General features: G+C 43.4%; 1 protein-coding gene across 1 annotated transcript in view; it reads right to left on the bottom strand.

Moving 5' to 3' along the window:
• snap91a (synaptosome associated protein 91a) overlaps window positions 1-27872 on the bottom strand; it is a 48103-nt gene that overhangs the window by 3952 nt on the left and 16279 nt on the right. The window contains exons 2-22 of the mRNA XM_066652289.1: window positions 19401-19543; window positions 18464-18539; window positions 17411-17513; window positions 17201-17294; window positions 16588-16699; window positions 16355-16461; window positions 16058-16099; window positions 12818-12879; window positions 12100-12105; window positions 11510-11522; window positions 11047-11183; window positions 10460-10542; window positions 10244-10258; window positions 9805-9990; window positions 8114-8194; window positions 4408-4692; window positions 3311-3400; window positions 2235-2303; window positions 1953-2036; window positions 1584-1646; window positions 319-498 (exon numbers count right to left, since the gene is read on the bottom strand). Of these exons, the coding sequence (XP_066508386.1) occupies window positions 319-498; window positions 1584-1646; window positions 1953-2036; window positions 2235-2303; window positions 3311-3400; window positions 4408-4692; window positions 8114-8194; window positions 9805-9990; window positions 10244-10258; window positions 10460-10542; window positions 11047-11183; window positions 11510-11522; window positions 12100-12105; window positions 12818-12879; window positions 16058-16099; window positions 16355-16461; window positions 16588-16699; window positions 17201-17294; window positions 17411-17513; window positions 18464-18539; window positions 19401-19543 (2031 nt within the window). The remainder of the gene's footprint in view (window positions 1-318; window positions 499-1583; window positions 1647-1952; window positions 2037-2234; window positions 2304-3310; window positions 3401-4407; window positions 4693-8113; window positions 8195-9804; window positions 9991-10243; window positions 10259-10459; window positions 10543-11046; window positions 11184-11509; window positions 11523-12099; window positions 12106-12817; window positions 12880-16057; window positions 16100-16354; window positions 16462-16587; window positions 16700-17200; window positions 17295-17410; window positions 17514-18463; window positions 18540-19400; window positions 19544-27872) is intronic.

Here is a 27872-nt window from a genome sequence, read left to right as displayed (position 1 = left end):
ATTCACAGGTAAATTTAAGCTTTAAACAAATATAAACTCTATTTAGAAGTAAATATGATCTAATATAGGATACCACTGACAAAATTTTACTTATAGTGATGAAATAAGAGTTTTTTATTTGACTTTATCTGTTTCCGCACATGTTTGGTAGCAGAAAAACAACAGAAATCATTCTTTCATTAAAGCTCTGATTGAGAATTTGAGAATGATATCTACCATTTAATCATTAAATGAGATAACCGCTATAATCCTATAATGGTTGAGTGGTTGCTGTACATATACACGCTTTCCTTATCCACAGAGAATACCATGACTCACCTGAGGAGTCAAATCCTGCAGACGGTGCTGTGGAGGCTAAACTTTCTGCTGCAGTGGACGCTGGAGGACTGGAGGCAAAGGCGTCAAATCCAGATTCCAACAGATCAGCCTGAGCTCCAGACGGCACGGCAGCTGGAGGGATCATCGGGGCGACAGAGGGGACCACCGGAGAAATCAGACCTACAGACAACGCATTATTACCTGATGAAAATGCATGTGAAAACAAATCAACAGCTTGTAAACTTTCTTTAACTGTCGTTGAACAAAAGATATGTTTCATATTTAAATGCTAATATGCCAATATTCTTTGTCAAATGTGATGCTGGAATTCATCCTAATAATGTAGAGAGGACTAGGAAGTTTTGGAACTTTCCACAGGTAAAGAAGTGAGGGGATATGTGCAAAAGGCGCATTGTTTATGAGAAAGTATGAATCAAACAGTCCATTCGTGTAAGGACTTCACACGCCCAGACAGCACTGCATTAAAATCCAACATGCTACTTTAATAAATATATATCTTTATGGGCTTGAAAATCCTTTGGAAAACCCTAGACAGCCATGGAGACATTTAAATAGCAATAATAATATCTTAAAATGCTGTTTGTGATGGGATTCAGTTTTCAGAAAAGGAATGCAAATCATTTTTTAGAGAGAATGTAATTGCTTTTTTTAATTTTTTTAATTTTTTATTTTTTAATCAAAATCCCATTTAATACACCGTAGCATAAAGTGAGTTGGAAACTTTAATGTTGTTTAAATATAGTCTAATGTTCCAAAAGACTAGGTTGCATATATATACATACATATACTAGTGAAATAAGTGAAATAAACATTGAATATAAATATGAAAATTAGTGGCACACTGGCAGATCATGACTTAAGCATGTATCCAAACTACGTGCTTTGTGCAAAACAACAATCTGCCAAGTATTATGGGTCAGTAACTTCTTCCCCTTGTAAAGAGTTAGCAGTCATGTGACTGCCGAGCAACACTTTTAGTAGGTGAAAACACCATGGTGCTTTCACTAGGTGCTCCCAGTGGTCAAATGACCAGCTCTCTGCACTTCTAGTGTTAACTTATTGTGATTCTAAAAATACACTTTAAAACTACTAAAAAAGGTTATGTATCAACAATGCCACTGCCACCTCTCTGGGCTGAAACTCTAAAGCTCATCTGTGAAGGACTGACACAAAGTGGAAATGTGTGCTGTAGACTGTCTGTGTGTATTATACCGGCACACAGTGAGTGTATGATTTTTATGCACCTCCAAGCAGATCTTCATCGGCTGCTGCACTTTGAGGTTCTGCTGCAGGTTCTCCAAAAGTATCTAAGAATCATTAACATCATCAGTATCATCATCAGCACACAGGAGACAGGGGTTATTAGCATCAGTGCACAAACCTTCTCACACACACTCAAGCACACAACCACAGACACACACAAAAAACTCATAGGAAAAAACAAATAAAAAGTTCCTGAACAAAGATTAAACCAGACCTATATTTAAATTTCTCTAAAATGTTCATTAAACAATTATCTTACCCTTAACCAATCAAATGATCATAAGTCAAACGTCACATCACACAACCTCATATAGTGTTAAATGTACTTGGTTTATGTTAGGAACACACACCGAGCAGATCCAGTACGGGAGCCTCAGTTTTGGGAGGAGATGCTGGTTCAGGAACAGCAGCTGGAACTGGGGAAATGAAGGAATCTGAGGTAGAGAGAGAGAGAGAGAGAGAGAGAGAGAGAGAGAGAGAGAGAGAGAGAGAGAGAGAGAGAAATTGCTTTATTATTGTAATAATGATTTCTCAATGTTCGGCAATACAGTGTAGCATCACTGTAGCCTGGAAACTGAAGAGAATATACTGAATAATGAACCTACTCAAAAACAGAGAAAGAAAAGTTTTACCAGATAAGAGATCACCGGTGACTGTAGGCTCAGGCAAAGGTGAAGCCCCTCGAGAGACAGCGGGAAGATCTTCATCATGATAACCAATGAAGAAGTTAATATTCACAGGAAAATACAGATTGTGAGGAGTCAGGAAAGCGCGTAGACAAAGCACATACACATACATTCATGCTACCAGAGGCGAGAACATGCACAAGTCCGAGGTTTACTATGAGGACAAACCAAGATGTGGTGGGGCAAAAAAACAGATGCTGGAGTGAGGAAGAAGACAGGACGAGAGGAGACGAGACGCTGGACCGTGGCAAAGATTTAGAGATTCAGGATTCTGGCAGCTAGTGACTTAGATCTGCAAGTATGAATGCATTCTCTGTGGAATGTACCAGTTGTACAGGTTAAGTTTTTTTCTTTCTTCTCTGTTAACACTGTAACTCTGTCACACGATGAACCCCAAACTGTCAGAGATATTGGCATCAGTAACACAGATCAGAAAACGCATCATATCATGTGATATGTTTATGACACCATGTTATTGTAGATTCTGATGTCTATCTCTTTATAATTCTTAGTACGGTGTGAGATATGGCCAAAGGGAACTACAACAGATACAAACTGCACTATTAGAGAAGCAATTTAGTTCTCAGTCATAAGAAGGGCAGCTTGGAGAACTTTTGATGTTGAGGATAATGGTGGAATATAGCATGAGTTTCTAAACCAAGCCTACCGTTCCACCTGGATGTAAACAACCCCAAAGAGAATTCATTTCCCCACAATCTTAGACATCCACCTTTAATTGTTAAACTTAAGACATACAGATTTAAGGTCATTCATGATATACATTAATTACCATCAGTATATTCAATTTATTCATGTGATATTAAGATGACACTCTGGTCACAGCTGGTGAGCTGTAGGATAGAAGTTTTCTCTGCAGCTGCTTTCAGAAAAACGTATATAACATTACGCATTATCACTTGCAGGTGTAATTTATGGCTCAGATTTACAGCCAGCAGCATTCTGAATCTCAGTATCTTTACCACGATGGATTGTGGAGAGAGGAAGGGAGACATCTCCTGTACCTGCACCGAACAGATCTACGTTAGAGGTGGGAGTAACAGCAGCTTTGGACTCTGTGGAGGTGCTTTGCTCAGGCACAGAATCAAACATATCTACAAATAAGGACAGACATGTGCATTACGCATCATAACCCTCGTTATATCAGCCGACCAGCTTTCAAAAGCGACATCACAGATCCAGACGGAAGAGGCAAGTCAGTCACACAATGGCTAGGACTGTTTATTTTGTGCAGAAGGACGTATCATTAAAATATCATCAATCAGAACAGAGAGTAAGTCAAAAGTGCACCACAGTGCTGGCTACAACTCGATTATCATTCACTTGGATCTTAAGGAATTTTTCTCCCAAAAAATGCTGAATAATGCTCATCATGAATGAAAGCCAGTAGCAATGTCAGCCACATTTACACATTTTTGGGTGAAATAGTCCTTTAATAGAGAAGGCAAACCTTGGAGAGCAGAGGGTTAAAAGCTGAAGGATGCATACTGGCATTGAAAAAAAAAGACACCTTCTCCAGTGGTTTGGCAAAAAGAAGTGCACTTCTACAGGCCGCGTGTGAATCTGAGATTGACCACCTGCCCGACACAACCTCTATCTGACATTACTTTTCAGTTGAGACTATAAAATATCACTGCTTGAATTCATTATTTATATCTATGTTTTAATGATCATTCTGTATTTATTTATTTTATCAACATCAGCCCTGTAATAAATGAAATAAGATAATTGTATATTATATTATGATAATATATTTTTCAAGAATATTGTTTCTCTCCTAAAAAAGATATATAAAAGATAATATATATATATACACTCAGTAATACTTCTACTGAGTTACATCATACTTACATTGATAGTTTAGTTCAGGTGGTCAATTTTGTGATTCAACTCAAAGCCTTTTATATCAACACTAATAATGATGGGAAATAAATTCAAACTAAGTCAATGACAGCAAAACAATAACTGTAATAATGTGAGGGAGCTCGCTAAGTTATTCATAATGCAGAGGAAGGAATAGAAGAGAGATCTAAAGAGAGATTAGGAGGCAGATATAATTTGAGAGAGAGAGAGAGAGAGAGAGAACACAAGCAGTCTTTACCACCAAAGATGTCTAGTGGCGGAGCTGCTGACTCTGTTGCTGAGGAGGTGGTAGTTGTGGTGTTGTTGGTGGTAGCTGTGATAGTTGATGTGGTGGTTGTGGTGGGGGTTGTGGGGTCAGCAGGGGCAGTAGAAGCGCTGGGGGCAGTAGCAGGTTCACTCAGGTCGATGCTCGGGTCTCCATTACCCTGGACCTCAGCAGCAGTGCTGCCCTCTGCTGGTTTCATGGCAAAAAGGTCCAGCTCTGGGGCAACGTCCATGCTCCCCTCAGAGGGAGCCCAAGGGTCTTTAGGGTAGGTGTGAGAGGGGCATTAGGGGGAAAGAGATGGAGGGGAGGGACATGGGTGGGGTGAGTTTAAAGTCAACCAATGCTGCAAATAAAAAAAGGCTTACTGAAGAACCAGATGTCAGGGAGAGAGAACTGGGAGGGTTTTAAAAGGCCCATAATCTACAATATTAGTCCAGTACAAAATGTATGTAGTTCTATGCACTAAAAACCCAACCACAATCAATTTTTAAATGACCATTTTATAACATCATCTTTGCCTTTGATGGAGATACATGTAAATTTACTCTGTTGCTATTGGCTGTCCTCATTAAAGAAGATATCCAGAAATAACCTAAAGAACAAACTGCTGAGACTAAAAGGAAAACATAAGTTTCAGCCACTCCTTTAAAATATGTGGATATTTTCATTTTAATTCATTCATTCATTCATTCATTCATTATCTGTAACCCTTATCCAGTTCAGTGTCGCAGTGGGTCCAGAGCCTACCTGGAATCATTGGGCGCAAGGCAGGAATACACCCTGGAGGGGGCGCCAGTCCTTCACAGGGCAACACAGACATACACATTCACTCACACACTCACACCTACGGACACTTTTGAGTCGCCAATCCACCTACCAACGTGTAGACACAGGGAGAACACACCACACTCCTCACAGACCGTCACCCGGAGGATACCCACGCAGACACAGGGAGAACACACCACACTCCTCACAGACCGTCAACCGGAGGATACCCACGCAGACACCGAGAGAACACACCACATTCATCACTGACAGTCACCCGGAGGAAACCCACGCAGACACAGGGAGAACACACCACACTCCTCATAGACAGTCACCCGAAGGAAACCCACGCAGACACCGAGAGAACACACCACATTCATCACTGACAGTCACCCGGAGGAAACCCACGCAGACACAGGGAGAACACACCACATTCCTCACAGACAATCAGCCAGAGGAAACCCACACAGACACAGAGAGAACACACCACGCTCCTCACAGACAGTCACCCGGAGGAAACCCACACAGACACAGGGAGAACACACCACACTCCTCACAGACAGTCACCCGGAGGAAACCCACGCAGACACAGGGAGAACACACCACACTCCTCACAGACCGTCACCCGGAGGAAACCCACGCAGACACAGGGAGAACACACCACACTCCTCACAGACAGTCACCCGAAGGAAACCCACGCAGACACAGGGAGAACACACCACACTCCTCACAGACAGTCACCCGGAGGAAACCCACGCAGACACAGGGAGAACACACCACATTCCTCACAGACAATCACCTGGAGGAAACCCACACAGACACAGAGAGAACACACCACACTCCTCACAGACCGTCACCCGGAGGATACCCACGCAGACACCGAGAGAACACACCACATTCATCACTGACAGTCACCCGGAGGAAACCCACGCAGACACAGGGAGAACACACCACACTCCTCATAGACAGTCACCCGAAGGAAACCCACGCAGACACCGAGAGAACACACCACATTCATCACTGACAGTCACCCGGAGGAAACCTACGCAGACACAGGGAGAACACACCACATTCCTCACAGACAATCAGCCAGAGGAAACCCACACAGACACAGGGAGAACACACCACACTCCTCACAGACATTCACCCGGAGGAAACCCACACAGACACAGGGAGAACACACCACACTCCTCACAGACAGTCACCCGGAGGAAACCCACGCAGACACAGGGAGAACACACCACACTCCTCACAGACCGTCACCCGGAGGAAACCCACGCAGACACAGGGAGAACACACCACACTCCTCACAGACAGTCACCCGAAGGAAACCCACGCAGACACAGGGAGAACACACCACACTCCTCACAGACAGTCACCCGGAGGAAACCCACGCAGACACAGGGAGAACACACCACATTCCTCACAGACAATCACCTGGAGGAAACCCACACAGACACAGAGAGAACACACCACACTCCTCACAGACAGTCACCCGAAGGAAACCCACGCAGACACAGGGAGAACACACCACACTCCTCACAGACAGTCACCCGGAGGAAACCCACGCAGACACAGGGAGAACACACCACATTCCTCACAGACAATCACCTGGAGGAAACCCACGCAGACACAGAGAGAACACACCACACTCCTCACAGACAATCACCTGGAGGAAACCCACGCAGACACAGGGAGAACACACCACACTCCTCACAGACAGTTACCCGGAGCAGGAATCGAACCCACAACCTCCAGGTCCCTGGAGCTGTGTGACTGCGACACCTACCTGCTGCTACTATGAGTTTCATCTCATATTCCTCCCCAATGAGATGTTAAAATAAATGGGTGAGTCTAATTTGTTTAAAGTGAAATGGACAGTTGTGTGCTCATGGTTTCGACATGTTAACCATGTCAATATGGAATCCTAAAACTTTGTATAATCTGAATCTTATTTCCAGTAAGAGTTAACAGAATATGAGCCTTTTAAACCTTTTAACGTAGGGCTACTCTAATCACAAGACATAAAAGTATATCATTTTGAAACATAACTCTTTAAAAACTTCTAAAAACTACAGTTTTAGTTATTTTAGTTATCGAACTCTTGATTAAATACTCCATTGATGTTACATAACAAGACATGTAACTACTGGTTTACGTTTGTTGATCTATTGGCAAAATGCAATCACAGCGTAACCCTTTATTATCCTGAAAAGCTTAGGTAAAATGTTTTCTTTCATTAAAGATACATGAAGTTATTTATAAGAATAAAACAGAAGTAAAACTGAAGTAAAAGTAAAGGGAAAACAGAAAAAAAGTTTTTTCCTGGTGAATCTTACTATAGAAAATAGTAAGAGGAAGCAGCAGGATGCGCTGGCACGAGCATCTTCTTCTACTGAAGCCATGTGATCAAAACCAAAAACTTAAGGAGGCTTTCTAATGTAGATTCAAGTTTTTTTGATTGTGTTCCATCATATATACACACACATTCACCCACACAGATATACACACACAAGGCAACTTCACACATACAGGAGTTGTGGGCAAAAGTCTGGGCAACCCTGTTTAACTGGCCTGCTTTTTTATTTTCTAAGTGAAAATAAGTAAATATCCTTTGCAGACTTCACACATTGTATTTAGTACAAATTGACATAATGAAAAAAAGAAATGTGGCCTGTGCATAATCAAAATATAATCAAATCAAATCAAAGACTTTATAAAGAAGGAGGAGAATGATCATTGACATTTGTATAATACTATTTAGTTAAATGTGTAAAATTAGAAATTCAGCAAAACATCCTTTGACGAGAACTGCCCACATTTGCATACAACTGTAAGACAATAGTAATTAAGTTCTCACTTTAACTTATGCTACACACACACACACACACACACACTAGTGTATGTAACCCACCAGATCCGGCACATGCATCAGCAGCGACTGCTGGAGCCCTGCCCTCAGCTGGCCCATCCCCTGGAGAGGGGGCAAAAGCATCTGCAGTATCACACAGGCCAAAGAAACAACCAAATAAAACAAACAAAACAACACAAACAAACAGAACCAGCCACAGAACACAAGGGATATGAGAAGGAAACAGAAAGGGAAAAAGAGAATCAATGCAAGAAATCAGGGCGTGACATTAAGCTGAATAAAAATGATTTATGGAATCTTATTTTTCAATGTAATTAACTGGAAAAAATCAAATACACACAGTTTGTCCTTTACTCCCAAAGTATCCTATAAACACATTAGTGTCTTAAGTTTGCCTCTTTATCCTTGCACTGGAACCAAATGGGATAAATATTCTTATAAATTTCAAAATCAAATATATTTGAGAAAAAGTTATACTGTGTATAATTGATTTTCCACTAAATTGTCCTTTTCAGGATTCCATAGACCTTTTTTTTGTATCCACACATAAACAGTGACCTAACACTGTCCAAATTGTGTGACACCTGAAAAGCAAAGCTCTAAAACAGAATGCATGGTCAAGTGTCTTGATACTTATGCAGGTACCTTGCTCTTTATCGCCTACATAGCTTCAGTGAGTGACTTGTGAAGATTTGATCATCCTTACAAGATCAATTAGAGAACAAGGTTTTAGGGTTTAACTCCACTCGTGTATGACGTAGCTGGACTGACAACAGCTAAAACAATAAAGTAACAAGGCTGGTGCGAAAACAATGCCTTTTATCAGATTTTGGGAAAATATATTCATACCAACATTTATTTTTAAAATTTTATATCTGTTCTAGGTAAAATTTTCATTTAATAATATATTTAAATACCATTAGGGATTAGATATTTTAAAAAACAATTTTAAACAAAATGGCGCCTTATAAAATGTTATAAAACATCCTTATATGTCACTCTAGTCACACAGTGATTGAAAATGTGACCATTTCAACCTCCACAACATTTAATAAAAATAGATTCAAATAAATTTTTGAAAAGGCTTACTTTCAGTCATTATACTGACACCTAGTGGCCTGGATGTGTCAGAAAGGCCTATTTTAAACTATTTTAAACACGGATACCCCAGTGTGGGACCTGATCCATGGACTTCAGATCATATATTTTTTACATTATTAGCTTTGTTTTGGTGCTAATGTTTTCAAAAGCCGCTTACATGGCTCACTAAGTATTTAGACACAAATGTCTGTCACCTTCAGACTAAAGCTATTAGCATGTCTGCGTTTCAGCTTCCTGGAGAGTAAATGGATTTAATCAACCAGCTGTAATTTCACGGATAATGTTGGTTGAAATAAATGAATTCCTTAAAAAATTCAATAAATATACAGAAGCTCATTCATCATAAACACTTCCTGAGCTTATAAGTAGATCAACTGGAATGAAAAGTTAAACAGATGACCTTCATGCTATGGTGGGAATATCTTATTAACTAAAATCTGTTTTGCTTTTGGGGTTTGGCTCAGGAGTGTACATAATATGTTTATGAATCTTTAATACATTTTCCCTCTATTTCCCTCAAGTCTATTTGTTGCTAATTCCACCTGTTTGCTCAGACTAGCCCAATCGCAGTTGTAGGATGTAACCCAAGATTAGACAAGGCCTCTCAGACCTTGGCGAAAAAGGAGACTGACCTCCGAACAGGTCTATATCTGAGAAGGAGGAGGCAGGGGCAGAAGGGGGCAGCGAGGCTGGAGCAGCCGTAGCAGCTGGGGCAGCAGTGCTAGCATTAGCATTAGCCACAGGTTCAGCTGCAGCCGTTTCAGCCGAATCAGCAACAGCAGCTGAATCAGTGTCAGACAACAGAGCAGCACTAGGAGCTGAGAGAGAAATAGAGAAAAAAATAAATAGAGTGAGCAGAGAAAATTGAAGAGAAGAAGGGGGAATGGAAAGAAAGAAGGGAATGGTAGGGAGAGAGGAAAAGAGAAAAGGATTACAGATCAATTACAGATTTTTAAGTAAAAGAGGAAATAGTAAGAAATATGATGTAAGTGGCCAATAAGTGCAGAGTACATAGTGGGCGGAGGGAGCAAACAGCAATTAATTTATTTATTACTGAACACCCCTACTCACCCTCACCCAGAAGATCTGATCAAGCAGCAGAAAAGATGTCAGAGACAGAGGGATGTAGCCAGGGATGGAGAGAGAGAAGAGAGAAAACAAAGTGGCTTCACACAAATATTAACGCTGGTGCAAAATTATTGTGCAATTATAATAACAAAACTCACTTCTTAAGAGAGAGAGAGAGAGAGAGAGAGAGAGAGAGAGAGAGAGAGAGAGAGAAAGTACCTCCCCATGATGCAGTGGGAGCTGCTGAGGCACCAGCACTGGGAGCCAGCAAATCAAAATCCACCAGATCATTAAACCCACTGCTGCAGGGAGAACGAGAGAGAGAGAGAGAGAGAGAGAGAGAGAGAGAGAGAGAGAGAGAGAGAGAGAGAGAGAGAGAGATTAATATGTCAAATCATTGTGAGAACATTGTTGTGGCAATGTATTCAAACTGCTACTACTTCTCTTTTTTCCTTCTTTTCCACATTATGGTCATGGTGAGTCCAGAGCCCATCACTGGGCTCAAGGCAAGCTCTATATGGTACAACAGTCTATCACAGGGCAACACACACTCACACAATCACTCACACTATCTGGAGTGCCAATGGGATAGAAGAAAGAAAGAAAGAAAAAAAGAAAGGACAAGAAGAGTAGAGTGTAGTATCACTTTAAAGCTTCAGGTTGATGATCAGGTGGGCAGTGACGTAATGACGAATAAATCAAGTGTTGCCGTGATGTTATTATGGAGGACAAGAGCAATAAATTCTTTAAAATGTAATGTTCATTACAAATAAAATGTATTAAATTAAATCAGAGTGTAAACTCACTTTGCTGCTGCAGCAGGTGGAGCTGGAGTGGATGTGATTTCTGCAGGTGCCTTTGCAGCTGCGGCTGCTGCAGGAACAGGATCCACAGTCTTCACTGGTGTCCCAGCAGGAGTCCCATTACTAGCTGCAGAAACTTTCTACACACACACACAAATAACATGCAAACACACACACACACAGACACACAAACAGATGGCATTACAAAAACTGTCTGATTGACTGACCGACTGGAAACATAATTTAATTATTATTCATTCTATATATTATTATATTATGATATATTTTCCTCACAATCTGATGTTGCCATTTCCCACCCATTAGTTGTGTTACCCAAATACATTATGCTGAAGCTGGGAGGTCACTCCCAACCATCTCTCATTTCCAAATGCAGCCAATACCCTGTCACTGGAGCCCATACGTTGTTAAGTACAGTTTGTTTTAAGTGTGACATTGTAGTTCTTACCTTAGTGGGTGACCTAAAAGAAACAAAGGAGAATTTTAAACCAGAGCAGGCAAAAGTGTGTCATGATAAACAAATACACCTCCATAATGGAATGTAGCAAGCAGGAGGACAAGGCATTAATCATTCATCATTAAATCTGTTAATAACTTAGACACAATAATCAACACATCTCTATACCCTTCAACACAAATGATCAATTACCCGCCTCAGATCAAAAGAAATATTCCCAGCTCACATGCAGAGCTATAGGAGAAATTACAAGATGAATGCTGAACATCACTGATATAAACACCATGGAACTGCAGAGTTCATTTCAGACTACAGTTCAACTGAACACAATCCATTTGGTCAACACTGTTTAGGTTCATTCTAAATTAACATAAACTCAGCTTTTACACCGGACCAAACTCTGCGTTCATACCAATTCTACAGATCCGAACTTCATAGTTCTGAAAAATGAACTACAAATGAAGTTCAAGTTTAAAATCCATAGAATTGAAAAGTGAACATAGAACAACAGAAATTATGAAAACAAAAGGTCTACAAATAAGTAAATACATGACTCTGATGCGCATTCTTTAAATACTTACTCATCACTGTTAAAGCAAAACAGGGGAGGGAAATTGTTAATTGCATGAAATGTTTTAGCAGTGTTCAGTACAAATAATTGAAATTCAATAATAAGATTTTTATCAAAGCACAAATGTGGAATCATCCTTAAGAGACTGCCCAAAATACTTCCCTTTGTAAATCTAACAGTATCTTCCAAACTTGACCTGGAAGAACTAACATGATCCTCCACAACTAAATAACAACAGTGCTCAGAAGCCCTGATCCCAGATTTACCCTACACACCTATACCCAGTTGTACCCTTCAGGATTTAATCCCAAAAGAATCTCAAGTACCAGGAAACCTCAAGTACCAGGAGGTACCAAGCTCAAGAGTACCCAAAAATATCAAAGGAACCCAGAATCCCTCAAGATAACCCAGGAACCCTAAACCCGAAAAATACTTTCACATTTGTCACCTTAAACAGAGCAGTACCCTGCTTCCATCAATGCCAAGACACCCAGCAAATATAAGGCCAACAGTAACGAACAGTGAAATCCTAATTGTATCATGCCCTTCTAAACCCAATAATTAAACTCCACTTACCCCAACAGATCAGAGCAAGCGTAATCCACCAAGCCTAAACCCAAACTTCCTAAACCCAAAATTCCAGGGTCCAGCAGTAACACAAACCCCTAAACCCAACAGTAGTATGTACCCTGAATCCATGCCCAGCCCAGTAATACATATTTACTTACCCCCTTTTTCCCTCCAGAGTGTTCAGGTGTGTTTCTAGGGACTCCAGCAGACTTTCAGGGGCCTAAAAATCCATAGTTTAAGAGTCAGGTTAATATAAATCCACTATAGTCCTACACATATTGGACAAGAGTGGAGAAAAACAACTGGGGTAAAATGCAGAATGTAACATATTAAATAGAATTGAAAATAGCATAGCTAGTTTTAATGCCAAATACCACATCTGCATTCAGCAGAGAAAATTCAAGGAATATTGGTCAGAGATTATATAAACATAGTCGAGGTAGATATCCAGTCTACTGAGTCAAACTGTGTTTTGCAATTTACTTGCAAGTTTTATTGTTTAGTAAAAAGCAGATGAGTTGAGATAGGTATGCTAGGACAGGAATAGGCTAAAATGTGTGTTATATTATGGCCATTTTTGAGTTACAGTGATCTCAACATGCTAAACTTTCACCACGCTCTAGTTCAGCATTTCAAAATGCACTGCAGCATGTTTGGTCATGCATTCAAGCACAGCAGAGCTAAGCATATCATTGGATGTATCATTTGACGACAGGTGTAACCATTGGAGAGGAAAACATGCCATGCATTTCCAGCAATACAGAACCAAACAATAAAGAACAAAATATTGACATCCCCTAAACCTGTGTCTGTAGTCATATACTCTAAAAGACTAAACGAATAAATATGGCAACTAATCTGACTCTTATAAATATATATTTCTCTCTATCATCCTGTATGTCATATATTACTTAACATAATATAACATATAACATACAATAAGAGCCCTATTGGTCAGGGAAGTGCCAAAGAACATATATCTAGTGATCTGTAATTGCCTTCAATGTTGTCTTTTCCACAAACAATTAGAATTTATTTGGAGAACAATAAATCCAATACTTCCAGTCCAGTTACACTTATCAGAGTGGCATTTCCAAATTAATCAACTGCTTTACTTGAATAGAGCTCTAGTAAATTCACATTATTATCACATATAGTAGCACATCTTTCCAAAACAGGAACAGAGGAACTAATACACAATAACACCTGGCAAAGAGCTGAGGTCAAGTGCAATGGCTAGAGTCTAAAGTCTAGAGCTAGTCATTTTTTGGGTATGTCATCCCCAACAGACACCAAACAGACAACACCAACAAGTTTGTGATGATTTCAGACTGCCATTCCACATTCCTAACTAATATGGTATTGCTTGCTAGCTAAATTGCTAGCACAGAGTAAAAACAAGTGAGGCATCTGACATCAAATCATTTTTGGCTGATAAACTGCTGTGGAAACCTGATTTCCATAAATATATAGATTTAAAGCACAAGTACTTCCAGGTATTTGCTGTCAGTCAGACTTGGATTAGACCGCACTGGAGCTAGTTGGGTCTAAAATTGCTCCCATCCATGCACATCTCCCACCAAAAACCCTGGGACAAAATCCATGTCAGTTTAACCACCATCACACAGCATTACAGCATGCTTTTAGAGCAGACCATTGAACCCACTAAATGCTTCAGAGGAAAAATCCTAAACATGTTCATAGAGCTTCCACAACCTCAAAACCACATTAGCATTAGAGGATTAGCGGCTAAAGCAAATACCTTAAACTCATGGACTTCAAAATGACTGTTTCATCATTTTGAGCTTTTTTTTTTTTGAGTTAGCTGTCATCCTGAACATTTGGGCAGAGACAAATCTTAAGTTAAATATTAAACTTACATAGCATAGACTTACATTATATGGCCATAAGTATGTAGACACCTGCTTATTTAAAAAAATATTTCCAAAATGAAGTATTAATAAACAGTGTTGCTACAGTAAATGTTTATTATGGGAAAGCTTTTAAACTAGATGTTGGAACATTGCTGTGAGGATTGTTAAACATACATTTATACTGTATTATTAGTATCCAACTCATTGGATATTGCTCCATTACTCCTGGGAGCCCAATGCTGGAGAGATTAATAGCCTTCTAGCTGACAGCTGGCATTGAGCATGATGACTTTGGTTTATGTGCTCATGTATGGGTTTTAATGATTGTTGAAACTCTATTACTGGTTAAAGTTAGCTATTTCATTGCAAACGCTTGGCCTTCAGCAGCTGCTCCAGGCTAGATCTTTTCTCTTAACAATTCAGTTGCATCCAGGTTCATTCACAAAGTGAGAGCTGGTGTGCATTTCTGTTTTCCACTAGCACTGTCTGCCTCCATCTCACTTGCTCTCTCTCTCTCTCTCTCTCTCTCTCTCTCTCTCTCTCTCTCTCTCTCTCTCTCTCTCTCTCTGCGTATGGCTGTTTTCGCCAAAGAAAGCTGAATGCACTACACTCTACTCACACTCTCAGCTTGTGTGATCAATCTGCACCTCTGCAACAAGAACACAGGGCACATCATCAAACTGTCAATTATCAGAGTGAATGCCGTGATCAGCTGGATGGAGGACGGAATGGATCCATGAACACACCCATATTTAATGGTGTACTCTATCTTCATAATGTGATTCAGGCTAAAAGTTTAGGTTTTTTAGGCAAAAACTGAACATGAACCCCCATTCAGACCATTTTATCTTTAAGCAAGACTAGCTAGACCCAATTAACATATAGAAAACATAACTGAACAAAAACAAGTGTGAAATTATTGATTTATATTTAACTGCTACACTATGGACAGATGCACTAGCTTAGCTAGCACACAGCAAAATAACAAAACTAAATATGCATACTAAGATTAAAAAGTTATCTATAGCAACCAGTCTTAGCCTTACAGCTAGCAAGGTTAGCCTAGCTAACATAAGAAATGCAAATGAAACACTTAGGTAGCTATATGTCCAAAATAAAGTAGCTTTCCATTTCTGGTATAATTTTACTTCAAAGTTCTGTACAACTAAAAAAATTGTTCATTGCTGGGCCTTTAGCTTTATTGTTTATTAAAGTTGAGTTCCTACAAATCACCTTCTGCACCTTCCAACAAAGTAAAAAAAAAAATAATTCAACACGTAATGAGAAACCTCTAAATGGATCTCTGTAAATGGCCAAAACTGACTCTTGGAAGCTGAGACAAAGGGGAGTTCTGGGATTTGTAGGATCACCCCTCTACACATGCAACACCAAGGTTAAGGACACCACAACACTGACATGCTATGTTAGTCATTTTATGAACATAATATAAAATCATCAAGATTATCATTATGGGTGATGGAGGCAATAAAGTTGGGGAATATATATGAGTAAAATCAGTTTTACCTGAGTAAGTTCTGGGATATCATTCTTGTCGATTCCGACTTGCTGTTAAGAGAGAAGGACATTGCTATTTACAATAGCATTTTTAAAATAAAGAAATACATCAATAAATGCATTGTTACTCTTTATTAATATTCCTGCTTTCAATCATATTCAGTAATTGTTTAATCTGGATCAGGGCAGTGATGGGTCTTGAGTCTATCCAGAATCTTTGGCCACAAGAAAGGAATACCACCTTGACAAGATACCAGACCATCACAAATTATATTAAAAAAGAAGTCATTTTTGTTTACACCATACCTCTGCTATTTTCAGGAACTCTGAAACTCTGGTCATTCGCGTCAGGAATCTTTTGTAGATTTCCAAAGCATCTTTGCACTGACCTTTCTTCATCTGGAAAAACTTCTCTGTAGAAATCAAATGATCAACATAACTTTTTTTGCTAGTAATGGAAAATGTATGTACACACTGAAAATGCAGTTCATTAATTTCCATTCCAGCTTAGTCTTAATGTAGTGAGAAGAAGCCCTTGCCCAAGAGATTAATGATTCCATCATTGTAGCAGGCATATAACTTGATCAGATCCTTGAAGAGCAAAAGAAATGCAGCATTGATCACTCCATTAACAAGGTCTTTTGGATGGACCTGGAAGAAAAATGCACAAAAATGTGTTAGAATCATGAGCAATCATAAGTGATAATGGTAACAGTGAGTGTGGCCCTTTTCTTCTTATAATATGTGGTCAATTATTACTAAAAACAATGTGGATGACCCCAAAGAACTGTATGTTTCTGGTTATTCAGCCGTGTAGAGAAAACTTCTAACCTGCATTTATGGAGGCAGAAAAAATTTGACTGTAACTTTCATTGGGTTCAATAAAATTCAATCCCAAGTACTGATTTCACTGGGTTTCCTGAATAGTTTGATGCCATTCACCACAGCTGCAATCCTGCAACTGAGACTGCTTTTTTTAAACTGCTGGTCTATTCTGTGATGCATTAACAATCCTCAACCCACTCTTACTTATAAAGGGCTAGGTATTTTGAACATGTCACAGGCCCAGAGTGCTATAAACACTGAGGGTAATTGATTATTAATGTAATGGCAGGAGCACACTTTTATTGTAATGATCTGCCAAAGACTCACATCAAACTCCAGCAGGGCATCGATTTGACTTTGAAGGGTGGGCATGCCTTTCAAAAGTTTGTCTGTGGACATTGTCCTCATCACACCGTCGGTTCTGCAACATAAAGAGTATTTTAAAAGAGATTTACATTGATCTGATTGTAAAGGGCCCATATAGAAATCTTTTCTCCAACTGCAGTTAATTTTTTGACGTAAAAATGTGAATCTTACCCTTTTTTCACTCTGCCAAAATCAAAAGCCATCTGTCTGTAGGCGAAGGCTTTCTCATTCAGATATCTGCTATAGCGCCTTATAAAGGTGGACATGTCATAGCCTGAAACATACACAATAACAAAACGACCATTACAGCAAACACCACAACAACTCTGTGCTTCCTGAGATGCCAGACAATGTTACCTACAGCTGTAATTTCATGTGTATTTTTCCTTGATAGCGTACTATAATTAGGTCGTGTTTGTTATGATAGATATTCATCACTTGTATTTGCACCGAAGAATAATTTTTTTATCACTTTATTGTTTATCACTTTTGCGACTTTATTTAAGATTCAACAAACAGAACTTTCGGTTCTTAACACTCCATGATTCCAAAGCGTTAATCAAATTTTTCACTTCCATTGCAACATCCTTGTCTTCAATTAAAAGAATCTGTGCAAATATACTTTGTCATTAATATAAATGTGAAAGATCTATACTGATTTGTGTCCTATTTTACCCTGAGTAATGTAAGATGTGGCTCTTTCTCAGTCCTTGGCCCATTTCCACTAGACATTTTAATGATTTCCTTGCTCTCAACTCAGCAGATATTAATTTATTATAAATATACACTTACTAAGCTGAAGTGAGTAGATTAGAGCAGGAAAAACACTAGAATGTGCAGAGCAGGGTGGTCTCACTTTGGGAGAAAGCTAGCCATACTCCCAGTATATGATTCTTTTAAAGTACTTAGGATCACAGTATTCCAAACTTCTGCTGTTAAAATATTTCCCAAACATTTATCATTAACAGGTTAAACATTTGTGAAATACATAATGTATCCCTTTTCCTATTAAAACTGTTGGTAAGACTACCTATACTATGTTTGGATTTCAAGACGTTCCCACCACAACTGGGAAATGAGAGGCGTGGATGCTTCCCCATTACAGAAAAGATCTGTGACCCTTGTGTGACATACTTTGCTGCCAATGGTGATCCAGCAAAACTAGGCTTGTTAAACTAAGAAATAGTAGCATTCTGCTAAAGCTAACAACTAAATAGCACTCACCATGGGAGCCGGTCTTGTCTAAAAAGTTGCTGAGGTTAAAAAGGGTGTTCCTGGAGGCAAGGAACTGGATGAATCTCTGAAAAAAAAAGCAAAAGGCATTCAGGATTTCTTATACACTTTGCTGTACATATCACTGTTTATGGTCTGAGTTTAGCTAAGAAAATATACTCATTGTCAAAAAAAAAAAAAAAAAAAAAAGTAGTTGCACCCAGAAGGAATCAACCAACAGGAATGCAATTTGATGGGTAGATTTGACATGTTGAGACATGCGAAATATTCCATGGGCATTATGGCTGTACCTGTCTAAGTATATAAGGCCATCCTGATGCCCTCCATGAGTCATCCTGTTAGGGTCAGCATCATTGGCAGACGACTGTATGATGCAGGTCTATGTACATGCAGACTGTTAAGACAACTGTCCTTAACACCAACCCTAGCTTTTCTGAACGCACACTCTGGAGGGCTATTCCAACAAGACAATGCTCATCTACATACCACATGTCTTGATGACACAGATACTATGCCATGGCCAGCTGCATCGCCAGACCTTTCGCAAATTAAAATGTGTGGACACGCTATAAACACTCCAACCCTACCGCAAAATCTGCAGAAACAGTGTGAGAATATTCAAGCTGCATGCGGTGGATTATTGCAGGACACCATTTGGAATCTCTACAACTCCATATCAAGACATCTGGCATGTTGCGTTAGCAGACACCATAGGCAGACAGACACCATACTGTAAGACACTACTTTTGTATGTGTAGCTCAATAAATATTGCCTATATTAATCTACATTTTACGTAAACGAGTCTATTTTACATAAAATATAACAACCCTTAAATACAAAGAGACAGATGAGCAAAACCAACATTGAATGTCTCAGATACATCCCTGAAGTTCAGTGACATTCTGTTCACTGGTATTGACCTCTCACCTCGTTGCCATGGACCATGAGATGGTGGGTGGTGACAAGCGCTTTGAAGACCACAATCCAGCTAGCGTTTCCTGCCCTCTCAAATAGAGTATCAGCCATCTGAGGGATATTCACATTGGACTCCTGTGTGGCCTGGATCAGATCTGAAGAGGACACAGAGAAGAGCTGAGTTAATAAAGCGCACACAGCATCTATTATTACTCAGAATACAAAGCAAAGCAGCTGTTTTTGTTTTCTGCAACAGGGCTGCAGTCTTCTGCTCTGTCTGCGTGAAATCAGATTAAGCAAGATATACAGCATATGACCAACTTTAACGTGCACCCATCGAAGACATGGGTCGAAGATCTCCACAGAAAATCAATGACCAGTCAAATGGGACACTCTGAAGCAGCTGCACATGAGCCTAACTTCTCCATGCTCAATGTGCCAGGGGTATAAAATGTTCCCAGTATCAGTCTGGAATATATTGTTTTCCTTTAAAACAAATCATTAAAATCCTACATTGCAAGGAATACAGAGAGAGAGAGAGACAGAGAGAGAGAGAGACAGAGAGAGAGAGAGAGAGAGAGAGAGAGAGAGACAGAGAGAGAGAGAGAGAGAGAGAGAGAGAGAGAGAGAGAGACAGAGAGAGAGAGAGAGAGAGAGAGAGAGAGAGAGAGAGAATGATACATAAGCAGATATGCAGATATGACAAAGCCATTTTCCCCTGGAAGTGGAGCAGAGTTGGACTGAAAAATCAATCTATTTTTCATCATTCCTCATAAACCTGTCCTGCTTGCATGTCCAATCTGAGGCTGCCCAAAGATTGCTCCAGAGATCACTGTTCCACCGCTCCACAGACCAATGACACGGATGTCATAGCCCTCTTGCTGATTCTTGGGACTGAATATGATGAACTTAGACTCATGCAGCTGCTTAAAGAGCACCATCATCAAAACGGGGACAAATTCAAAAGCCAATCCCTGAAGAGTAAACATGATTTTAATATAAAAGTGTGTGTGTGTGTATCCACACTATCTCTCTCCTCTCTCAGTGATTGTGATGGGGATTATTCATCATACTGCAGCTGAAGTTTGTTGCTCACCATCTGTATTGTCTCTGTTTGTGTGTGTATGTGTTAGTGGGTATTTTTTAAGTGTTTGCTGTGTGTGTGTGTGTGTGTGTGTGTGTGTGTGTGTGTGTGTGTGTGTGTGTGTACTGTAAATCCCATGTATACAATCAACAGCTTTCTCAAGTCAATGCAGACAGACGATTAATACATAATGCAGTCTGAGGCTCCATAGAGAATGCAGCTTAAAGCGTCTAGTCTGTAAAATAGAAACCCACTCAATAAACAAACCATTCACAAACTATGTATGATATAGTACATACATAAACACTGATCAACCATAAAATTAAAGCCACCTTCATTTTCTAAACTCATTTTCCACTGTAGCACCTGCACTGACCGTGTTGTGGTTGTAGCATTACAGACTGCAGTCTATGTGTTGCTCTGCATATACGGGTTAACCCTTTTTCATCCTGTTCTTTAATGGACACCCCACCCCCCCGCCCCAGGGCATGGCTTCTATCACTTTTAATGCATCTACAAGGTGGACCAACATATTAGGAGTGTCTAACAGAGTGGACATGTTTGGACACTGTTTAAAATCTCCAGCAGCAACTGCTGTGTCTGATCCACACATACCAGCACAACACACACTAACACACCACCACCACGTCTGTGTGTCCACAGCGCTGAGAACGATCCACCACTCAAATAATCTTCTCTTTCATGTGCCTGTGGGGTACTGACCAGTGAAAAGGGGGCTTAACTAAGAATGCAGAGCAACATATGGACTAAAGTCTTTAACTGTAGAACTATAAATTGCTTCTGTATGGTCAGTGGAGTTGATGCAGTGGAGATGGAAACAGAAAATCAATGAAACACATCACAGGACCTGGGCCATTCCCAAATCTTTGCGAACCACTGTATAATGCATTTTAGTGGTTATATCTACAGGCCCTGTGGTCAGTATACATCAGATTCCATGGTTTTGCTGGACCATCACAAAAGAAAAACTTTTACCAGCTCAGGGCTCACAGATGGACTTCACATCTCTCGTCGTTTCTGACCGTTATTGATTTCTCTTTATTTAGTTTTATAATTTGTCATCCAGTGTTAATGGAAAATTCCACTTGGGAGTTTTATAAAAGCCAGTGACATAGATATAAACAGTTTCATCTCTCTCTCTCTCTCTCTCTCTCTCTCTCTCTCTCTCTCTCTCCCTCTCTCTCTCTCTCTATCTCTCTCTCTCTCAGGTGTTAATTTAAGGTGTTGAATTAGGTTTAATAGAAAGAATGAAAATGAAGAGTGTTATCTGACTATGTTGATGATGCAGTTTTGTATACATATTTTTAGAAGTACAACTAATAGAAAGAAGGGCAGCATGTTGGAGCAGCAGGTAGTGTCTCTGTCACAGCTCCAGGGACCCACGCAGATACAGGGAGAACACACCACACTCCTCACCTCCGGGTGATTGTCTGTGAGGAGTGTGGTGTGTTCTCCCTGTGTCTGCGTGGGTTTCCTCCGGGTGACTGTCTGTGAGGAGTGTGGTGTGTTCTCCCTGTGTCTGCGTGGGTTTCCTCCGGGTGACTGTCTGTGAGGAGTGTGGTGTGTTCTCCCTGTGTCTGCGTGGGTTTCCTCCGGGTGACTGTCTGTGAGGAGTGTGGTGTGTTCTCCCTGTGTCTGCGTGGGTTTCCTCCGGGTGACTGTCTGTGAGGAGTGTGGTGTGTTCTCCCTGTGTCTGCGTGGGTTTCCTCCGGGTGACTGTCTGTGAGGAGTGTGGTGTGTTCTCCCTGTGTCTGCATGGGTTTCCTCCGGGTGACTGTCTGTGAGAAGTGTGGTGTGTTCTCACTGTGTCTGCGTGGGTTTCCCAGGGTGACTGTCTGTGAGGAGTGTGGTGTGTTCTCCCTGTGTCTGCGTGGGTTTCCTCCAGGTGACTGTCTGTGAGGAGTGTGGTGTGTTCTCCCTGTGTCTGCGTGGGTTTCCTCAGGGTGACTGTCTGTGAGGAGTGTGGTGTGTTCTCCTTGTGTCTGCGTGGGTTTCCTCCGGGTGACTGTCTGTGAGTAGTGTGGTGTGTTCTCCCTGTGTCTGCGTGGGTTTCCTCCGGGTGACTGTCTGTGAGGAGTGTGGTGTGTTCTCCCTGTGTCTGCGTGGGTTTCCTCCTGGTGACTGTCTGTGAGGAGTGTGGTGTGTTCTCCCTGTGTCTGCGTGGGTTTCCTCCGGGTGACTGTCTGTGAGGAGTGTGGTGTGTTCTCCCTGTGTCTCCGTGGGTTTCCTCCGGGTGACTGTCTGTGAGGAGTGTGGTGTGTTCTCTCTGTGTCTGTATGGGTTTCCTCCAGGTGACTGTCTGTGAGGAGTGTGGTGTGTTCTCCCTGTGTCTGCGTGGGTTTCCTCCGGGTGACTGTCTGTGAGGAGTGTGGTGTGTTCTCTCTGTGTCTGCGTGGGTTTCCTCCGGGTGACTGTCTGTGAGGAGTGTGGTGTGTTCTCACTGTGTCTGCGTGGGTTTCCTCAGGGTGACTGTCTGTGAGGAGTGTGGTGTGTTCTCACTGTGTCTGCGTGGGTTTCCTCCGGGTGACTGTCTGTGAGGAGTGTGGTGTGTTCTCCCTGTGTCTGCGTGGGTTTCCTCCGGGTGACTGTCTGTGAGGAGTGTGGTGTGTTCTCACTGTGTCTGCGTGGGTTTCCTCAGGGTGACTGTCTGTGAGGAGTGTGGTGTGTTCTCTCTGTGTCTGCGTGGGTTTCCCCAGGATGACTGTCTGTGAGGAGTGTGGTGTGTTCTCCCTGTGTCTGCGTGGGTTTCCTCCGGGTGACTGTCTGTGAGGAGTGTGGTGTGTTCTCCCTGTGTCTGCGTGGGTTTCCTCCGGGTGACTGTCTGTGAGGAGTGTGGTGTGTTCTCCCTGTGTCTGCGTGGGTTTCCTCCGGGTGACTGTCTGTGAGGAGTGTGGTGTGTTCTCCCTGTGTCTGTGTGGGTTTCCTCCAGGTGACTGTCTGTGAGGAGTGTGGTGTGTTCTTCCTGTGTCTGCGTGGGTTTCCTCTGGGTGACTGTCTGTGAGGAGTGTGGTGTGTTCTCTCTGTGTCTGCGTGGGTTTCCTCAGGGTGACTGTCTGTGAGGAGTGTGGTGTGTTCTCCCTCTGTCTGCGTGGGTTTCCTCCGGGTGACTGTCTGTGAGGAGTGTGGTGTGTTCTCCCTGTGTCTGCGTGGGTTTCCTCCAGGTGACTGTCTGTGAGGAGTGTGGTGTGTTCTCCCTGTGTCTGCGTGGGTTTCCTCCGGGTGACTGTCTGTGAGGAGTGTGGTGTGTTCTCCCTGTGTCTCCGTGGGTTTCCTCCGGGTGACTGTCTGTGAGGAGTGTGGTGTGTTCTCTCTGTGTCTGTATGGGTTTCCTCCAGGTGACTGTCTGTGAGGAGTGTGGTGTGTTCTCCCTGTGTCTGCGTGGGTTTCCTCCGGGTGACTGTCTGTGAGGAGTGTGGTGTGTTCTCCCTGTGTCTGCGTGGGTTTCCTCCGGGTGACTGTCTGTGAGTAGTGTGGTGTGTTCTCACTGTGTCTGCGTGGGTTTCCTCAGGGTGACTGTCTGTGAGGAGTGTGGTGTGTTCTCACTGTGTCTGCGTGGGTTTCCTCCGGGTGACTGTCTGTGAGGAGTGTGGTGTGTTCTCCCTGTGTCTGCGTGGGTTTCCTCCGGGTGACTGTCTGTGAGGAGTGTGGTGTGTTCTCACTGTGTCTGCGTGGGTTTCCTCAGGGTGACTGTCTGTGAGGAGTGTGGTGTGTTCTCTCTGTGTCTGCGTGGGTTTCCCCAGGATGACTGTCTGTGAGGAGTGTGGTGTGTTCTCCCTGTGTCTGCGTGGGTTTCCTCCGGGTGACTGTCTGTGAGGAGTGTGGTGTGTTCTCCCTGTGTCTGCGTGGGTTTCCTCCGGGTGACTGTCTGTGAGGAGTGTGGTGTGTTCTCCCTGTGTCTGCGTGGGTTTCCTCCGGGTGACTGTCTGTGAGGAGTGTGGTGTGTTCTCTCTGTGTCTGCGTGGGTTTCCTCCAGGTGACTGTCTGTGAGGAGTGTGGTGTGTTCTCTCTGTGTCTGCGTGGGTTTCCTCAGGGTGACTGTCTGTGAGGAGTGTGGTGTGTTCTCCCTCTGTCTGCGTGGGTTTCCTCCGGGTGACTGTCTGTGAGTAGTGTGGTGTGTTCTCCCTGTGTCTGCGTGGGTTTCCTCCGGGTGACTGTCTGTGAGGAGTGTGGTGTGTTCTCCCTGTGTCTGTGTGGGTTTTCTCCAGGTGACTGTCTATGAGGAGTGTGGTGTGTTCTCCCTGTGTCTGTGTGGGTTTCCTCAGGGTGACTGTCTGTGAGGAGTGTGGTGTGTTCTCCCTCTGTCTGCGTGGGTTTCCTCCGGGTGACTGTCTGTGAGGAGTGTGGTGTGTTCTCCCTCTGTCTGCGTGGGTTTCCTCCGGGTGACTGTCTGTGAGGAGTGTGGTGTGTTCTCTCTGTGTCTGTGTGGGTTTCCTCCGGGTGACTGTCTGTGAGGAGTGTGGTGTGTTCTCTCTGTGTCTGTGTGGGTTTCCTCCGGGTGACTGTCTGTGAGGAGTGTGGTGTGTTCTCTCTGTGTCTGTGTGGGTTTCCTCCGGGTGACTGTCTGTGAGGAGTGTGGTGTGTTCTCCCTCTGTCTGCATGGGTTTCCTCCGGGTGACTGTCTGTGAGGAGTGTGGTGTGTTCTCCCTGTGTCTGTGTGGGTTTCCTCCGGGTGACTGTCTGTGAGGAGTGTGGTGTGTTCTCTCTGTGTCTGCGTGGGTTTCCTCCGGGTGACTGTCTGTGAGTAGTGTGGTGTGTTCTCCCTGTGTCTGCGTGGGTTTCCACCGGGTGACTGTCTGTGAGGAGTGTGGTGTGTTCTTCCTGTGTCTGCGTGGGTTTCCTCCGGGTGACTGTCTGTGAGGAGTGTGGTGTGTTCTCCATGTGTCTGTGTGGGTTTCCTCCAGGTGACTGTCTGTGAGGAGTGTGGTGTGTTCTCCCTGTGTCTGCGTGGGTTTCCTCCGGGTGACTGTCTGTGAGGAGTGTGGTGTGTTCTCCCTGTGTCTGCGTGGGTTTCCTCCGGGTGACTGTCTGTGAGGAGTGTGGTGTGTTCTCCCTGTGTCTGTGTGGGTTTCCTCCAGGTGACTGTCTGTGAGGAGTGTGGTGTGTTCTTCCTGTGTCTGCGTGGGTTTCCTCTGGGTGACTGTCTGTGAGGAGTGTGGTGTGTTCTCCCTGTGTCTGCGTGGGTTTCCTCAGGGTGACTGTCTGTGAGGAGTGTGGTGTGTTCTCCCTCTGTCTGCGTGGGTTTCCTCCAGGTGACTGTCTGTGAGGAGTGTGGTGTGTTCTCCCTGTGTTTGCGTGGGTTTCCTCAGGGTGACTGTCTGTGAGGAGTGTGGTGTGTTCTCCCTGTGTCTGTGTGGGTTTCCTCCAGGTGACTGTCTGTGAGGAGTGTGTTGTGTTCTCTCTGTGTCTGCGTGGGTTTCCTCAGGGTGACTGTCTGTGAGGAGTGTGGTGTGTTCTCCCTCTGTCTGCGTGGGTTTCCTCCTGGTGACTGTCTGTGAGGAGTGTGGTGTGTTCTCCCTGTGTCTGCGTGGGTTTCCTCCGGGTGACTGTCTGTGAGTAGTGTGGTGTGTTCTCCCTGTGTCTGCGTGGGTTTCCTCCGGGTGACTGTCTGTGAGGAGTGTGGTGTGATCTCCATGTGTCTGTGTGGGTTTCCTCCAGGTGACTGTCTGTGAGGAGTGTGGTGTGTTCTCCCTGTGTCTGCGTGGGTTTCCTCCGGGTGACTGTCTGTGAGGAGTGTGGTGTGTTCTCCCTATGTTTGCGTGGGTTTCCTCAGGGGGACTGTCTGTGAGGAGTGTGGTGTGTTCTCTCTGTGTCTGTATGTGTTTCCTCTGGGTGACTGTCTGTGAGGAGTGTGGTGTGTTCTCCCTGTGTCTGTGTGGGTTTTCTCCAGGTGACTGTCTGTGAGGAGTGTGATGTGTTCTCCCTCTGTCTGCGTGGGTTTCCTCCGGGTGACTATCTGTGAGGAGTGTGGTGTGTTCTCCCTCTGTCTGCGTGGGTTTCCTCCGGGTGACTGTCTGTGAGGAGTGTGGTGTGTTCTTCCTGTGTCTGCGTGGGTTTCCTCCGGGTGACTGTCTGTGAGGAGTGTGGTGTGTTCTCCATGTGTCTGTGTGGGTTTCCTCCAGGTGACTGTCTGTGAGGAGTGTGGTGTGTTCTTCCTGTGTCTGCGTGGGTTTCCTCTGGGTGACTGTCTGTGAAGAGTGTGGTGTGTTCTCTCTGTGTCTGCGTGGGTTTCCTCAGGGTGACTGTCTGTGAGGAGTGTGGTGTGTTCTCCCTCTGTCTGCGTGCGTTTCCTCCGGGTGACTGTCTGTGAGGAGTGTGGTGTGTTCTCCCTGTGTCTGCGTGGGTTTCCTCCAGGTGACTGTCTGTGAGGAGTGTGGTGTGTTCTCCCTGTGTCTGCGTGGGTTTCCTCAGGGTGACTGTCTGTGAGGAGTGTGGTGTGTTCTCACTGTGTCTGCGTGGGTTTCCTCCGGGTGACTGTCTGTGAGGAGTGTGGTGTGTTCTCCCTGTGTCTGTGTGGGTTTCCTCCAGGTGACTGTCTGTGAGGAGTGTGGTGTGTTCTCTCTGTGTCTGTGTGGGTTTCCTCCGGGTGACTGTCTGTGAGGAGTGTGGTGTGTTCTCTCTGTGTCTGTGTGGGTTTCCTCCGGGTGACTGTCTGTGAGGAGTGTGGTGTGTTCTCTCTGTGTCTGTGTGGGTTTCCTCCGGGTGACTGTCTGTGAGGAGTGTGGTGTGTTCTCCCTCTGTCTGCATGGGTTTCCTCCGGGTGACTGTCTGTGAGGAGTGTGGTGTGTTCTCCCTGTGTCTGTGTGGGTTTCCTCCGGGTGACTGTCTGTGAGGAGTGTGGTGTGTTCTCTCTGTGTCTGCGTGGGTTTCCTCCGGGTGACTGTCTGTGAGTAGTGTGGTGTGTTCTCCCTGTGTCTGCGTGGGTTTCCACCGGGTGACTGTCTGTGAGGAGTGTGGTGTGTTCTTCCTGTGTCTGCGTGGGTTTCCTCCGGGTGACTGTCTGTGAGGAGTGTGGTGTGTTCTCCATGTGTCTGTGTGGGTTTCCTCCAGGTGACTGTCTGTGAGGAGTGTGGTGTGTTCTCCCTGTGTCTGCGTGGGTTTCCTCCGGGTGACTGTCTGTGAGGAGTGTGGTGTGTTCTCCCTGTGTCTGCGTGGGTTTCCTCCGGGTGACTGTCTGTGAGGAGTGTGGTGTGTTCTCCCTGTGTCTGTGTGGGTTTCCTCCAGGTGACTGTCTGTGAGGAGTGTGGTGTGTTCTTCCTGTGTCTGCGTGGGTTTCCTCTGGGTGACTGTCTGTGAGGAGTGTGGTGTGTTCTCCCTGTGTCTGCGTGGGTTTCCTCAGGGTGACTGTCTGTGAGGAGTGTGGTGTGTTCTCCCTCTGTCTG

The sequence above is a fragment of the Hoplias malabaricus genome, chromosome X1, assembly GCF_029633855.1.
Source record: "Hoplias malabaricus isolate fHopMal1 chromosome X1, fHopMal1.hap1, whole genome shotgun sequence".
Lineage (NCBI taxonomy): Eukaryota > Metazoa > Chordata > Actinopteri > Characiformes > Erythrinidae > Hoplias > Hoplias malabaricus.
The sequence above is the reverse complement of the archived record's forward strand: the minus strand, read 5'-3'. Positions and strand labels throughout refer to the sequence as shown.